Source organism: Erythranthe guttata, chromosome 5 (genome assembly GCF_056151865.1).
Source record: "Erythranthe guttata isolate IM_541 chromosome 5, IM_541, whole genome shotgun sequence".
Lineage (NCBI taxonomy): Eukaryota > Viridiplantae > Streptophyta > Magnoliopsida > Lamiales > Phrymaceae > Erythranthe > Erythranthe guttata.
The window spans coordinates 8,173,164-8,188,204 of record NC_142537.1 but is presented as its reverse complement, the minus strand read 5'-3'; the positions used below and the strand labels follow the sequence as shown (position 1 = coordinate 8,188,204).

General features: G+C 30.8%; 1 protein-coding gene across 2 annotated transcripts; it reads right to left on the bottom strand.

The window, feature by feature from the left end:
* Positions 1-9,445: 9,445 nt before the first annotated feature.
* On the bottom strand, positions 9,446-13,910 carry LOC105950316 (GATA transcription factor 26). 2 transcript variants are annotated; one of them, XM_012973668.2, is made up of 8 exons: positions 13,322-13,910; positions 12,329-12,724; positions 11,707-12,112; positions 11,549-11,621; positions 11,211-11,314; positions 10,742-10,952; positions 10,079-10,187; positions 9,446-9,995 (listed from the first exon to the last, which is right to left on the bottom strand). In XM_012973668.2, exons 1-8 carry the CDS (start codon positions 13,359-13,361, stop codon positions 9,718-9,720), a joined length of 1,617 nt encoding a protein of 538 aa, XP_012829122.2. In that variant the 5' UTR covers positions 13,362-13,910; the 3' UTR covers positions 9,446-9,717. The 2 variants fall into 2 exon arrangements, with proteins under 2 accessions (XP_012829122.2, XP_012829120.2); XM_012973666.2 differs by having other exon boundaries at positions 10,742-10,955; positions 13,322-13,685.
* Between the last annotated feature and the right edge of the window lie 1,131 nt (positions 13,911-15,041).

The following is a 15,041-nucleotide window of genomic DNA, read 5'->3' as shown; positions in this document are numbered from 1 at the left end:
CTATGGTGCAAGAGATGTTTTGGCTGGTGGACAACTTTCGGATTTTATCTACTCCGGTTGGCGGGGAACACGTTGAGGATCGTCTCTTTTGGCCCCTTTCGTAGCAGGTACTTTCACAGTAAAATTGTGCTATTTTCACTTTCTTCAACTAGGGCGCTTAGAACAAATAGTTGTTACAGAGGGAGGTTGCGGTGACCGGACGTAGCGGTGGAAGGATATATGGAGTCTTGCCATTCCTCCAAAGATTTTGTGGTGTGTGTTTTCAGATATTCTTCCTACTAATCAAGAACTCTTTTTTTTGCCACATTGCGTCGACTCCATTATGCTCCTATTGTGGTTAGGAGGTTGAATCTTTGACCCATGCTCTTTTTCTTTGCCGAAGTACGAGTAAGATTCGGCGAGGCGCCCCTTTTCATCTGGCCTCGGATACCTTGTCGTTGTCGTTTCATGAGGTGTTTAGCCGCTTGTATAGTATAGCTTGAATAAGGAGTATCAGGTGAATTGCAATGATCTTGTGCTGGAAAGCATGGGAAATCCGCAACCGTGACGTGCACGGGAGGGAACGTATGGGTGCAGCTGATCTGCTTGGGTGGTGCAGTGCGTATCTACGCACCTTTGATGAGATCGTGTTTGGTTTCAGGAAAAAAAAAAAAAAAAGTTTCCTCCAAAAAATTGTTCTACAAAAAAGTTGTGATAAGTTCCAAAGGTGTGTAAAAGATCAAAATACCCCTTAAATTATAATATACTCAAATTTTATCAATTTAATCCCAAATGAACCCCAATTTGACCATAGTTTTTCAATTTTGACCCATAACCCAATTTTAACCGTCGACTTTATTGACCGCTGATTTCTGATGTTGATTTTTTATTTTTTTTGAAAAAAAAAAATTCCTTGTTTTTTTAGCATTGACTTTTTTTTAATCAACTTTTTTCTTTCTCCAGTGTAAAAGTACTATTACTATTTAACACAATAATATAGACATCAATATTGTTATATTACTATCTGACACAATAATACTAAACAACAAAAACAATAAAATCACTATGTTACACAATAAATAGTGTATAATACGATAATATTATTATGTTTACTGGTCAACAAAGGCAAACTAATAAAAAACTAAAAAAAAGTAATATTGTTATATGTACAGTAATATTGCAGAATATCGCAGTAATATTACTATCAACGACAGTAATATTCTGTCAACTATAATAATATTAGTTATATTGACAGTAATATTACAATACTAGACAGTTGCATTATTGTCAACCACATTAGTACTCTATATTATGTTGACCGCAAAGCAAACAAAAATAAAGAAGAAAAAGAAAATAATAAATAGATGTGGTTGATAGTAATACTATTGTGTTGACAATAATGTTAGTGTGAACAACAGTAGTATTACTGTTAATGGTCATCAGCGGCGGAAAAAAAAAATATCAACGTCGATCTCCCAGAGCAGGAACAAAATAAAATTTTAAGAAAAAATTAAAATTGATATTTGTGGTCTAAACCTAGATTTATAAAGTTTGATTGTTAAGGACCAGACAAAAAAATATCAAAATGAAAGAATATGCAACATTTCGAGTGAAGCTAATCATCATTTTATTAATAATAGAGAAAAAGAAAGAAAAAAAAAAAAAAAAAAAAAAACCTTAACCATCGGAGCAGAAAGGCGGAGGTATCCTTTGTACTATAATTTTAGGGGCTCTTTGATATAATCCCTCAATACTTCTTTTAATAGAGAAATGCTCAAACTATTTTGCACAATTTGAGAAAAACACACTCCACATTTCAGGCAATCTTTTTTCCATTTATGTCCATCCACCTTACACATCCCCATGACCCATCACCCACTACCCATGACTCATCAGCCCACTATCCCCATGACCGTGTCTTTCTCTCTCTTTTTTTTGGTTTTATGTATTATTATTATTTTATTATTATTATTATTTTATTATTATTATTATTAATTTATTATTTTTATTATTTTTTTTTTAATTTTTATTAAATTTTTTTTCGTTTTTTAACTTTTTTTTCTCCATCAGGTATGTTAATCGATTATGAAGCATATTAAATCGACTATGATGAACTATAGTCGATTAAGGAACGGACTACTAAAAATAACAAATCACAACTACAAAAATGCAAATTCAACTATATTTTACAAAAGCAAACAACATACAAACAGTATAATTGATTTATACAATTGGAATCGATAAACAAAAAATAAACAAAAAATATACAAACATTATAAATGATTTATAAAATTGAAATCAATAAACAAAAAATCAAAAAAAAAAAAAAAATGGAGTTGATCAACCTTAATCGACTACCAGAACATAGTCGATTAGCTTAATCGACTATGAAAACATACAAGGTTCCAGCCTGCGCGAATTTCTCTACCCGCGCTGTTATCCGCCCGATCCACCAAAAAACCCTAAATCTACCTCCCCGTCGTCACCACACCGCCGCCACACCACTCTTTGTCAACCATAGTGGAAATTTGATCTCCCAGTCTCCTAGTTTCAAGAACTGAAATCCTCCATTAACGACTTTACTGAAGAACTCCATTAAAATATAACAAGCAGAAAAGAGAGAAAAAAACACAGAGAAGAGATAAGATGAAGAATTTGAAAATTCATACTTTGTTCCCAATAAACTGTAATCTTGTCAAAATCAACAGAAAATTCTGATAGATCTACTCACACTCATGACATATTTGCAGAAATTAATCTCAAAACAAATTGGGTGTTGTTTTTTCTCTCTTAATTTCTTACGCGATTTATTGTAAGAAAAAATAAAAATAAAAAAAGATATTCACGTGTATACGGCTTCAATCCTGTTGATGATATCAGTGACGATCTTTTCCATTTGTACAAAGAAGAAGAGGCGGAAAAGAAGGAGAGAGAGAGAGAGAGAGAGAGAGAGAGAGAGAGAGAGAGAGAGAGAGAGAGAGAGAGAGAGAGAGAGAGAGAGAGAGAGAGAGAGAGAGAGTACAGTAGAGAAAAAGAAGGTGAGGAAAAAGGAGTGAGAGAGAGAGAGAGAGTAGTGTACAGTCAAAAGAAGAAGATGACGAAAAAGGAGGAGAGAGAGAGAGAGGAAAAAGAAGGAGAGAGAAAGAAAAAATGTACGTAGAGAAGAAGAGGAGGAAAAAAGAGGAGAGAGAGTGTACTGGAAAATTAAGGATAATTTTGGAGTTATGAAAATATCAATTGGGTGAATTATTAGATAAGGGGGTTTTCTCTAATTATTTTTGGGATGGGTGTTTCCTTAACTACTTTTCCTAGATGAGGGGGTTATTGCTAATTTTTCCATAATTTTATGTTTCACTTAACCCTTTACACTTAACCGTCTCACAAGGAATGATGGTCTAACGATTAGAGCAAGTGAGCTTGTATCAATGGACTCAAGTTGGAATCCCTTTGCCCACTGTCGCTAGGTCGAGCTTATCACATGGTTAGCCTAGTGTGATTTACATCTCTCATATGGTTTGCAAGTTATTATATGAGAGAATATATATATATATATATATATATATATATATATATATATATATATATATATATATATATATATATATATATATATATATATATATATATATATATATGGATAATTAGTAAAACCCCCCTAATTCATTTACTTATATCAAGGTGGATATAACCTCCTTTTCATTATTAGTGAGAATCCCCTTAATTATTTAATTAAATTAATATTAATACAATTATTAAGTGTTATACCAATATTATCCTTAATTTTCCAAATCTTATATTTACAAACCCTAGCTATATTGTCTGCAACAATACGCCGTTCTCAAATTCCCACAAACCGCCGTTCTCAAATTCCCATGAAACCGAAACTCAGTAGTATCGGCTGCAATGGCGGCGGCGGTGAAGGTGACGAAGGCGGCGCTACATCTCAACAACGACGAGGAAGACCCCTTTCTTTTCTTTCTCGAATTGGGAATCCGACGGATGTGGGGCAAAGAGAGGACGAAGCCGGCTCCAGATCTCGACAACGACAAGGCGCCGCCGCCGAATCTAGGACGGACGGCGGTCTTCGGGTCTCCCCCCTTCCTTTCTGAGGGATGAGCAGATTTGCTGGTATTTTTTTTTTTTTTTTTGTTCTTTCGATTTTAGGAAGCATTCCTGCAATCCTCGTTGGAAGACCACCTCCACCCCCGCTGTAATGGAATAGATTGACCTCGAGCAGGAGGTATTGTTTGGGAGGCTCGTTTGTTGAAATTGTGTTCGTGTTACTCAAAAAGATATAGTTGCTTTCGTTATGGTTGTAGTTGGTTTCAATAATAGTCGTTTTTGTTGGAATTTTGGTGTGTTTTTTTGGTTTTGCTTTTGTGGATTTCAATAATTTGTAGTTGATTCAATACAGTTGTTTTTGTATAGCAATATAGTTGTTTTTGCACAACAATATTATTGTTTTCAATACTTTTTAGTTGGTTTGAATAAATAGTTGATTTAACAAATAGTTGTTTTGGAGATGTTTTGATTAAATAATTAGTTAATCTTACAATGAAAATAATATAATATAGAATTAATTTAATAAATTATGAAACTGATGTATCATGATTTTAATACCAATTGTTTTAATAATACTCGTTTTAATAATAGTCATTTTATTGGCATATAGTTGTTTTAACTGAAAACTAAAACAATATAGAAAAGGAATATTTAAAGAAAAATATTAAAAAATTAAAAAAATAATATTTTTTTTAAAAAAATATTATTTTTTAAAGAAGAAATAAATAAAAAAACGAAAATTAAAATTAAAATAAAAAAAATAAAAAATACATCAAACTAGTGGATAATGGGTAGTGAATAGTGGGAGGGTAAATTTGAGAATAAAAAAAAGAATGGGTTTCTCACTAATAAAGGAAAATGAGCTGGACCCATCCTTATTAAAATAATGTTAAAGGGGGTTCTCACTAATAGTCCCATATATATATATATATATATATATATATATATATATATATATATATATATATATATATATATATATATATATATATATATATATATATATATATATATATATATATATATATATATATATATATATATATATATATATATATATATATATATATATATTATAATTTTTCAAATATTTGAATAAATTAGTTACTCATTAAATATTTACACTAAAAACTATATTTCTACAATAATATTTTTATTTTTAATTTTTACAATTGAACTAGTATTTCTCTCGGTGCATGACATTCCAAAAGTCAAAAAAATAATAATTAAACGGGAGACACTAAAAATGAGTATATTTAAAGAAAATATTAACTGAAAAGTCATCTACAATTTGAAGAGGAAAACAAAGTTATAAAGATGTCATTAACAGTTTCGTAGAAACATAAATCTTTTTTTTTTACAAAGACGTCATTGACAAAGAAAGGGGAATAACAAAGAGAGTTAAGAACAAATAATGATTAGAAAAATAAAAATAGTTATAAAGATGTAAGAGAAATAATATTTTTTTAATGAATAATTACAACGAATAACAAAAAATGTTTGAAAAAAAAAAAATAAAGAAAATGACATTGCCTACGAAAGCAATGAAACTTGTATTTACAGAAGAAGAAGAAAGTTAGGACGATCGTTGTCCGATAAAGATTACTACGACAATGAAAAGATGTTGTCCATAAATTGGTATGTTATAGACTCCAACTCTAACGGTAGAACTTTGAGCCTGAAAACTAAAATATAAAGAGTAAAAAAACAGAAGAACTTGATAAAAAATAAGTCTATGAAATCGGAAAGTACCATGATTAATGAAACAAATAGAATGAACGCCATGATAATTGATGCAGGACTAGTAAAGGAAGTCGGCATTGTTGAGAATATAATTCCTTGATCGAGGAAATTACCTAATAGCCAAAAATAAATTTTGAAGTCGTTAATATTCCTAAGGAATTTGGACCGTAATAATATAATATTCGGCCAAAATTTTGCGGGGAAACATATACTGAGAAAACAAACACAACAAAAAGTAGAAATAGGTGTGAAAATTATTACAACACTTTATAAAGAATGTTAAGAAAACGAAGAACAAATAACATAATTGAATTGTTAACAAAGACAAAAAACATATAATTGCTTACGCTGAAGATTATTGATGTGATGAAAGAGGGGACAAATCAAATAATAATAATAATAATAATAATAATAATAATAATAATAATAATAATCTCTATAAAGCGATAGTGTTCTTCGATGTTCTTGGTAATTATGTATATAAAGGAAAATTTATGGGGGTGAGATGGAGAAATTCTTGAAAAAAACTGCATACAGAAAGTGGGGCAATTAAGAAGAGAAGTTGAAGATCACGTTTAGTGGAAAACAAAAGAAAAAGAAAAAAACAATCACAGTTGATCATGATTAGTGGAGAAGGGGGAAAAAAAAGGAAAAAAAAAGAACAAGATAATAATTATAAAAAAAATTAAAAAAAAAACGTGCAAAAAAAAAAATTCACAGTTGATCGTGATTAGTTGGGAAGGGAAAAAAAAGATAATAATTATAAATAAAAAAAAAAAATGTGCAGAAAAATAAAATCAAAGAAGATAATTAAAAAAACGTGTGCTATAAAAAAAGAGAGAAAAGTTAGTGGTGGAAGGGAATAAAAACAAGAAGAAAAAAATAAAAAGAAAAAAAAAATAAAGAAACGTATTGTATAAAAAAGAATAAAATAATAAGTTTGTATGTGTGCTATAAAAGAGGAGAAAATGAAGAAATAAAATAAAATAAAATAATGTGTATTTTGAAAAAATAAGGAAGAAATAAAAAAATAATTAAAAAAGGAAGAAGAAACAAAAATAAGTTGTTTAAGATGGACTATAAAAAAGGAGAATATAAATGAATTTTTTTAGAGAAACTGCTTTTAGAGTTCTGGGCCAAAACCTTTCTTTTATATATAAAATTATAATTTTGAATTTACATATTTAATGAAGTAAATATTTCATTCAAAATATGATTAGTTATACTATTGTATATATTTATTTTATTAATTTTACATATATTAAAAATATGGACAAAACCCCCTTATCACACAAGCGCAATTACAATGACCCAAATTTATTTCACATTTTTAAGATAAATCCAAAACGTCTTTTATTAATAAAAAATAATGAAGTATCACCATTATACCCTAACCTTATATAACGTATCTTGGGGGTGAACATAAATATACGTCATATTTGTTCCTTTAATATCACGTTCTCAATTACACCCACAAATCTTGCTCCTTGAATTTAGAATATTGTTTCGTCGTAATGGGAATTACAATCCTCAAAACTCTTCCTTGTTTATCTGAGCAAGAAAGCGGCATTTCAATTATTCACAGTGGTTTTCGATTTCAATATCTGTATCGTTTGTAATTATATTAGCAATTATTGAGAGTGGTTTTTATATTTTTATAATTGGATTAATTTGATAAATAATTTATACATGTATCAACATGTTTGATATAGTTCTTCTAAAAAAAAGCATGTTTGATACAAAGTGATTTTCAATTTTCGTCTTTATGATGTTGATATCCATTATACTATAGCAATTATTCAGAGTGGTTCTCATATTTTCAAAACTGGATTAATTTGATAAATAATTTATACATTATCAAGATGTTTGATACATAGTGATTATCAATTTGTCTTTTATAATGTTGATATCCATTATATTATAGCAATTATTCAGAGTGCTTTTCATATTTTATAACTGGATTAATTTGATAAATAATTTATACATGTTTGATGCAAAGTGGTTATCAATTTCCGACCTTTATGACGTTGGTATCCATTAAACAGTACTAAAATTACGTATGCTAAACAATACTAAAACAATACATTGAGTATTAAAAACCACACACTCCTAACAACACATGCAAAACCACATTGCAAACAAACTGTTTAATTATTAAATCAACAAACTGTGTCTTTTTATGATATTGATACAGAGTGGTTTTTAATCTACTTAGAGTTTTTGACTAATTGGTTTAAATCAAAACAAAGTGCATGGGGACTAATTACTTAATTTTCGAGGATGATTTTCGAATCATCTTGTCATAAAAACAACTACAGTGAACGGTGGCAACAAAACAAAAATTGGGGCTTTCTGCCACTTAATACTATATTGTTGTTATTTGCATTTTCATCCTCTCAACAGCGACCGATCTCGTGAGCAAGATTTTTGGAGGAGATTGGGCTGTAATTAAAATGGGGAGATTTGCATTTTTTGTATTATAGATTGATTGGTTTTATATTGAATATCAATTGCAAAAATGAATTTATTGTGAAGTCAAAATTCAATGAGCGGTTTTTTCAAATAGTTCCTAAAAATATATTTAAAATATAATTTATCGTAAGGGATAAGTGTTAAAGTGATTTTTTTTTAAATGCAATGGATAAGTGTTAAAGTGCATGAACCAATAAATTCAATTTCTATGGAACTAAAAACAAAAACTATCGGTTTTAATCTGATTCAGTTTCTTTCAGTTTTGGGTTTCTTTCCCGGTTTCGATTGGTCTACGGTTTATTTATTTGTTTATTTATTTATTTTGTTTTTTCGCAAGGATATCCCTTTTTTCAGTTTGGTTTATATGGTTTTATCTATCCTACACCCGGTGAAGGTTACACCGGGTGATTTTTTACCATTGATCTACACATACCAATGTCGGTGTCGGTGTGTGTGTGTTTGTGTGTATACGAATGGTAAAGATCTACCCGGTGTATTTCACCCGGTGTAGGATCTCAAAAGCCGGTTTATATCTTCTTCTTCTTCTCTTTCTTTCTTTCTTTTTTTTTTCTAAATTTTATTATTTTTATTATAAATTCATTAAGTGTTGTAATCTGGTAGTTTGATATTTTAGGAGAAAAGAAAAGCTTGAAATTTCTTAAATTGAAAAACCAATTCCAAAATCGTTATCATTTGGCCTACAAATTATTTTTACATGAAGGTTATCTATTGCATACAATTACAAAACGCATAATGTGATTGATGTAACCATATTTATGCTATTACTTCTTTGTATTTTAAGTTGGCTAGCCCATTTTCGTATTTGTGTATATGTATATTATGATGTAAAACAGCATCATTTAAGGTTTCCGCTTCCGTTCGATTCAAGCGCTGTGGTTATCTGCTTGAAAAGCATACACGAACCAAAATATTCGGGTTTTTCAATTTAAGCAACAAAAATTGACTTAGCAAAATATTTGTTCAGAACCCAATTTGAATATTGAATATCATATACAATTACGCAACTTTAATGAAAAAAGATTTATAGTACAATTAAAAAACATTTATAGTACAATTAAGATCATTGAATTCAAATGAAGTTGAGTCCAAAAGAGGTGTGAGTAATAATAAACAACATTGGGAATAATAGAAGCTAAACATTCACCAACAGAGATGAAAATACTATGAATTGAAATGGTAATGAAGATTGTATATCATATATATAACAGTCATTTTAGTCAATCTATAATAAATACAAGGAAAGGGGAAATAAAATAATCCCATTTTTTTTAATAATGTACATCCTCAAAACATATAGAGAGAGAATTAAAGAAGATTCAAAACTCATTTCCAGTGTGCTATTTCTAGCAAAATGGTAATATAAAAATAAAAAATAAAAATAAAAATGCAGAACCCAATCAATCAATCACCTTGAGAAAAGGGGATTGAGATACGACGGGATTAGGGACGATTAAGGAAATATGTTGAAGTAGTGCTAGTGCTAGCTTGACCATCGAAACTCGAAGAAGGTATGATTAGTAGTTCTGCTTCAGCTTGTGGGAATGAACCGTTGGATGGAATATCCAAAAGCATATCCTCTTCTTCGTAACCAAAATGGCAAGACTCGTAATCATCATCATTATTATTAATAATACGAGACGATGTAAAGAAAGAGGAACTCTTATCTACTACTAGTTCCTCCTCCTCGTCGTAGCTCCTCCTCATTATTGCCTTTGATCCTGAAACAATAAATAAATAAACTTTTGTCAGCGACTAATCAAAAAACAACAAATTTCTCTCGATGAATTAATGTTTTCTTCACCTGAGAATTTGTGATGCTGCTGCAGTCCTTCTCCTCTTGGTCTTTTCAAACTAACCGAAGAATCAATAGCAAGTGCATTCGGTTCGTTGATGTTTTTACCTTTAGAATCCTGATAAGAAAACAGGATTTAGAATATATATATGTATGTATATATATATATATATATATATATATATATATATATATATATATATACACACATATATATATATATATATATATATATATATATATATATATATATTCTTGTCCCAAAAACGGGGATACAGGGAGCTTGGGGAAAACGTGTAAATATTAAAAATATAGGAGCTTATTTATAAAAATGCTATATAAACATATATGTAAATTTTTATTTATATATAAATTATTTTTGTACAAACATATTCAAAATATATTTTACTATCAACTATCAATTTCCGATTCATCAGTATATAATGTAAATAATTAGGGAAGCAACAAATATATTTGAAAATTTGCTATTCAAACATGTCTCTAACTTCAGAAATTGCAAAATGGCACATAAGGTGTCCGGCAGGTGTCCTCGAGTGTCGGACACGAAACGTGTCCGAAACGCAGAAACGTTAAAAAGTTGAAGTTTCCGTGCCACATAGATATATTATCCATATAATGGTAATAATGCAGTAAAAAAATTGTGGTACGGACCTTAAAGATTTGATATTGTTCAATCCATTTAGATTTGGTGAGATTGGATAAGACGAGTTTCTTGAGAAGTTTACAATCTTGTTCTGTGTTGAGGCCGGAAAACGAGTTGTCGAAAAGTCCGTCTGAAAGAAGTTTCTGGAAGGACAACAAATTCTCCTTGAACTCAGGGCTCTCCAAAATGCTTCTAATTTGGGATATCGGATGTAAATTCCTGCTAACCATACAACAATCAATACGTTGCCTTCTCAAACATCAATTATCACTGCATTTACAATTATCAAAAAAAAAAAAACATTTTCTCTCTCCTTTATGATTTTAGTTATTAAAAAAAAAACAATTTTAAGGGATTATAGTAGTACTCGAGAATGATTGATGTAGTATATATAGACACCTTTTTCTGCAGCGAAAGTGAAGTTAACTTAAGCAACCATGCTTGAATATCCGTAATCAACAAAAGAGTAATGCACACCTGTCCGAAGATTCCCCAGTGTCGAGAGGAGGTAAATACTTGAGCAACTGCTGCTGCTCGTCTTTCGTCAAATGATTTGCAAACTTGTCAAAATTAACAATTTCCTGCACAAACACAGATACGTATAAATTATTTATCACAAATGCATTTTACCATTTGTAGCATCAACAAGAACTAGAACCGGAACACGATTGAATGTGTAATATGTTCACAATTTCTGCGTCCATGGTCACGATTCACAAATACGGTCCAAATAAAATATTATAAAGCAGTTGTATACCCGACCCACAAGTAAAAAACGATAAGGTACCAAACCATGCATTGGATTTGCAACTTACTTGCAAGTCCACGCAACATAGCGGTGAATTACGATGCGACATAATCTGTAAATTTTCAACTTGATCCTTCCCTCTGAAATCGAACAACAAAACTTAAACAAGTCGACACAAAACAAAACCGTAATGTACAAAATAGGTTGAGACGAAAATGAAAGCACCTTCTGATTCGTTCTTGTTCGGTTACTGGATTAGGAGGCTTCTTAATTTTGTCGATAAGAGCAGGAAAAACCGTCACCTTAGAATTCATAGTATGTTGCTTATTGTTATCAAACGAAAGAGAGCTAGCTTCCGATTCCTCTTCTCCATTAGCTAATAAAATCGAGCTCGGATGCCTAATGAGTACACTTCCGTGACCAAACTCAACAGATTCCATTGGTTTGTCACTCTCAAGAAGTAGAATTTGTTCCTCTTCTGAACAACCAGAAAGGCACGACGACTGTTGCTCGTGCAGTATTGTAAAAAGATCTCTCGTTAGCTTCTCAACTGACGACGGCTTCGAGCGGCTCACACACGTCCTCTTCCTTGACGGCACCATTCTTTCCCATACTACCCCTTGTGACGGTCCTGTAAATCACGAATCATTTGTTATCTTAGGCATCGTTTGGTTGGCCAGGATAAATTTAAATAATCTAATGAAAACCCAAATGTTTTTATCAAACATCAAACAAAATTCAGTTAGTTAGTTAATCATGGCTAATCTCCCCAACCAAACAAACGATGGTTTAGAATTTAAAACAATATCACATAACGTTTCTCAAAGTTTAATATATAAAAGCAAACCTGTCAATTCACTTGCATCAGCATTGCCATATTGTTCCGAGTTGGAAATGGAAATAGCAGAGCCGGAACTCGACCTGTTGCTTGTGTCTTCGTCAAACACTTTACGGAATCCGTGGTGGTTCTGGTTCTGGTTATATTCCGCTGGATATTCGGTAATACTATTATTATTATTATTGTTGTTGTTGTTGTTGTTATTATTGTACTTGCGCTTGAGAAACTTCTCTTCCTTGTTCTTAACAGAAAATGATTTCACCCTGTAATCATCCAAGTCTTCAGGTTCGGCACGAGCATGTAGAGGTGTGTAATTTACCAAAGTACCCTTTGTCCTCCAACGTGATCCACATGCATTGCACAGTACTGGCTTCTCAGGCGGCCCGTTACGCCAAAGTGGGGTACCTGTTTATTACACACATGTTTCGTTAGAAGGAAACACAATGACAAGTATCCATTCATCCACATTTGTAAGAATACGATTAGCAAGTGTTTGGACAATGTAGTTAACGAAGAATGATATACTAATTCATGATCAAGATCCTCACAATAGTACCATTGCGTCAAAACGCATGTTAAAAAATTTCAACAAAATCGGTTTTAAAGTTAAAAGAGTCGAAACATTTAAACGAGGACAGCAAACTCAAACTAGTTCATTTAGACACGCAACTATGATCAAACAGAGTGTTTCATTTATTCGATGCACATTCATGTCATGTCCTAGTATTGTTAGTTCGTGTTTCATATGATCGATTACTAGAATCAAGAATCGACAGTCAAACAGTCATTTGCAACAGCAGAGTCTATCTAACAGGAAGACAAGAACCAATGACTAAGTATTGTTCATTGTCTTCAATATCTTACAATATCAACTGGGTAAATGTTCATATAAATCACAGAAAATTAATTAATTCGATTAAATCAAATGAATCAATAAGAAAGGATTTGAAGAATATATAATCAAATTATTGAATTGAAACCCAAAAAAGAAAGAAAACTCACTTGTCACACCACAGTGATAGCAAGGTCCATGCTTTCCCATGTCCTATTTCTTTTTTTCTTCCCTTAATAATATCAAATACAGCCTTTCAATCAAAATTCACCACTTCTTTTTTTCTTTTTTTTTTCTTTTCTTTTTTTAATTAAAGATGAACAAAAAACAGTTTCCTCCTCAAAAAACAAATTGGAAAATAGATACAGACTTTATTGTTTTTCTTAATTTATTGGACTTGTGTAAAGCATATGCTTCTGGGTATCAAAGCTTTTTTTCACAGCAATTAAACCCAGAAAAAAGAATTTGTAAACAAGAAGAAATCAAAACAAAATTAAAAAAAAAAAAAAGAAGCCCACTAAAACAGCATACTCTCTCTCCACACCCAAATGAAGGAAGGTCAAAACCAGATGGGTTGTATGTATATATAAAATATATAGAATATATAATCAAATAGAGACAAGTGAAAAAACCATTGAAGGAATCTAAAATAATTGTTGAAGAAAGGAAAGGTGAAAATGGGAAAAGGAGAGAGAGAGAGGAGGCTGTTTCTCTCTACAAGACTTCTTTCTTCTTTCTTATTGTTTTTGGGTTTGAAGTAAATGTTTCAGCTTTTCTTACTTCTATATTATTTATATATATATATATATATATATACTTATTTCTCTATATGTTTCTTCTTTCCAATTTTTTTTTCTTTTTCTCCACCATAAAATCAAATAAATTGCAAAAATTAGATTAAATTTATTACTTTTAATAAAAAAAATTATACTCCATGAAAGGATTTTATTAGTAATAATGCCTTTTGTGTGGGTGTGTGTGTGTGTGTGTTGACTAAGGACTTTTTCAGTTTGTGTGTACATTTTTTCAAACCCTTAACAAAAAAGAAAAACAGAAACTATCAAGGTTAATGCGATGTGAATACACACTTTATTAATTATTATTAATTTTTTACTTTCCCGAGAATAATCTTCATTAAATTACGGTCACTCCTGAGGTAATTTCAGTTATGAAAAAATTAATTATATTTGGGTATTTACAACTATCCCTCACTTATTAATCTTCGTACACGTTCGTCATTAAGGTGTCAGTAGGATTTTCTAGATTATGTGGAATATTAGTTTGTACCCGTTTAACTTCATTCGAGCTCTACATTTTGAAACAAGATGATCATATGATGTATCTCTCGGCTTGTACATACCAGGTTGTGGTGCATCGAAAACTGATTTTTTGCACAAATTGAGTACAAACTAGACGAACATTCAATGTAATCTAGAAAATCATGTTGAACATAAGACTATAAGGATAGACGTGTAAGACGATTCATAGTTGAGGGGTGATTGTAATTAACCAAACATAAGAGGTTTTTTCGTAATTTGACATTACCTCGGAGCCAAATGTAATTTACCCACCCAAATTATTATACATTAGTAAGATGAGATGATTTAACCATTGACTTGATGCGGAGACGAAATCCGGGTTATAATAATTTAGTAAATTACATAAGTATATAATATGTTGATCATGAATTTAAAAAGAAATTATCATAATTAGATAGAAATAGAATGAAAGATTAATAATAAAAGGAGGGGGTGGCCGTGACATCCAACTCGCGTAGTGGAAAGAAAACAAAAGATAGAATAAGAAAAGACGTGGCCAATAAAGAGGTGAAATAAACAACCAAAGTTTGTTTGGACTTTTTAGGCTGCTTTTCTTATGCCTTCTCTCTTA

Coding starts and splice junctions, on each gene's coding strand:
- LOC105950316 (XM_012973666.2), bottom strand. CDS start 13,361: ATGGGAAAGCATGGACCTTGCTATCACTGTGGTGTGACAA. Junction 12,725..13,321: donor CTATCACTGTGGTGTGACAA/GTGAGTTTTCTT, acceptor TGTAATAAACAG/GTACCCCACTTTGGCGTAAC. Junction 9,996..10,078: donor GCAGCATCACAAATTCTCAG/GTGAAGAAAACA, acceptor TTATTGTTTCAG/GATCAAAGGCAATAATGAGG.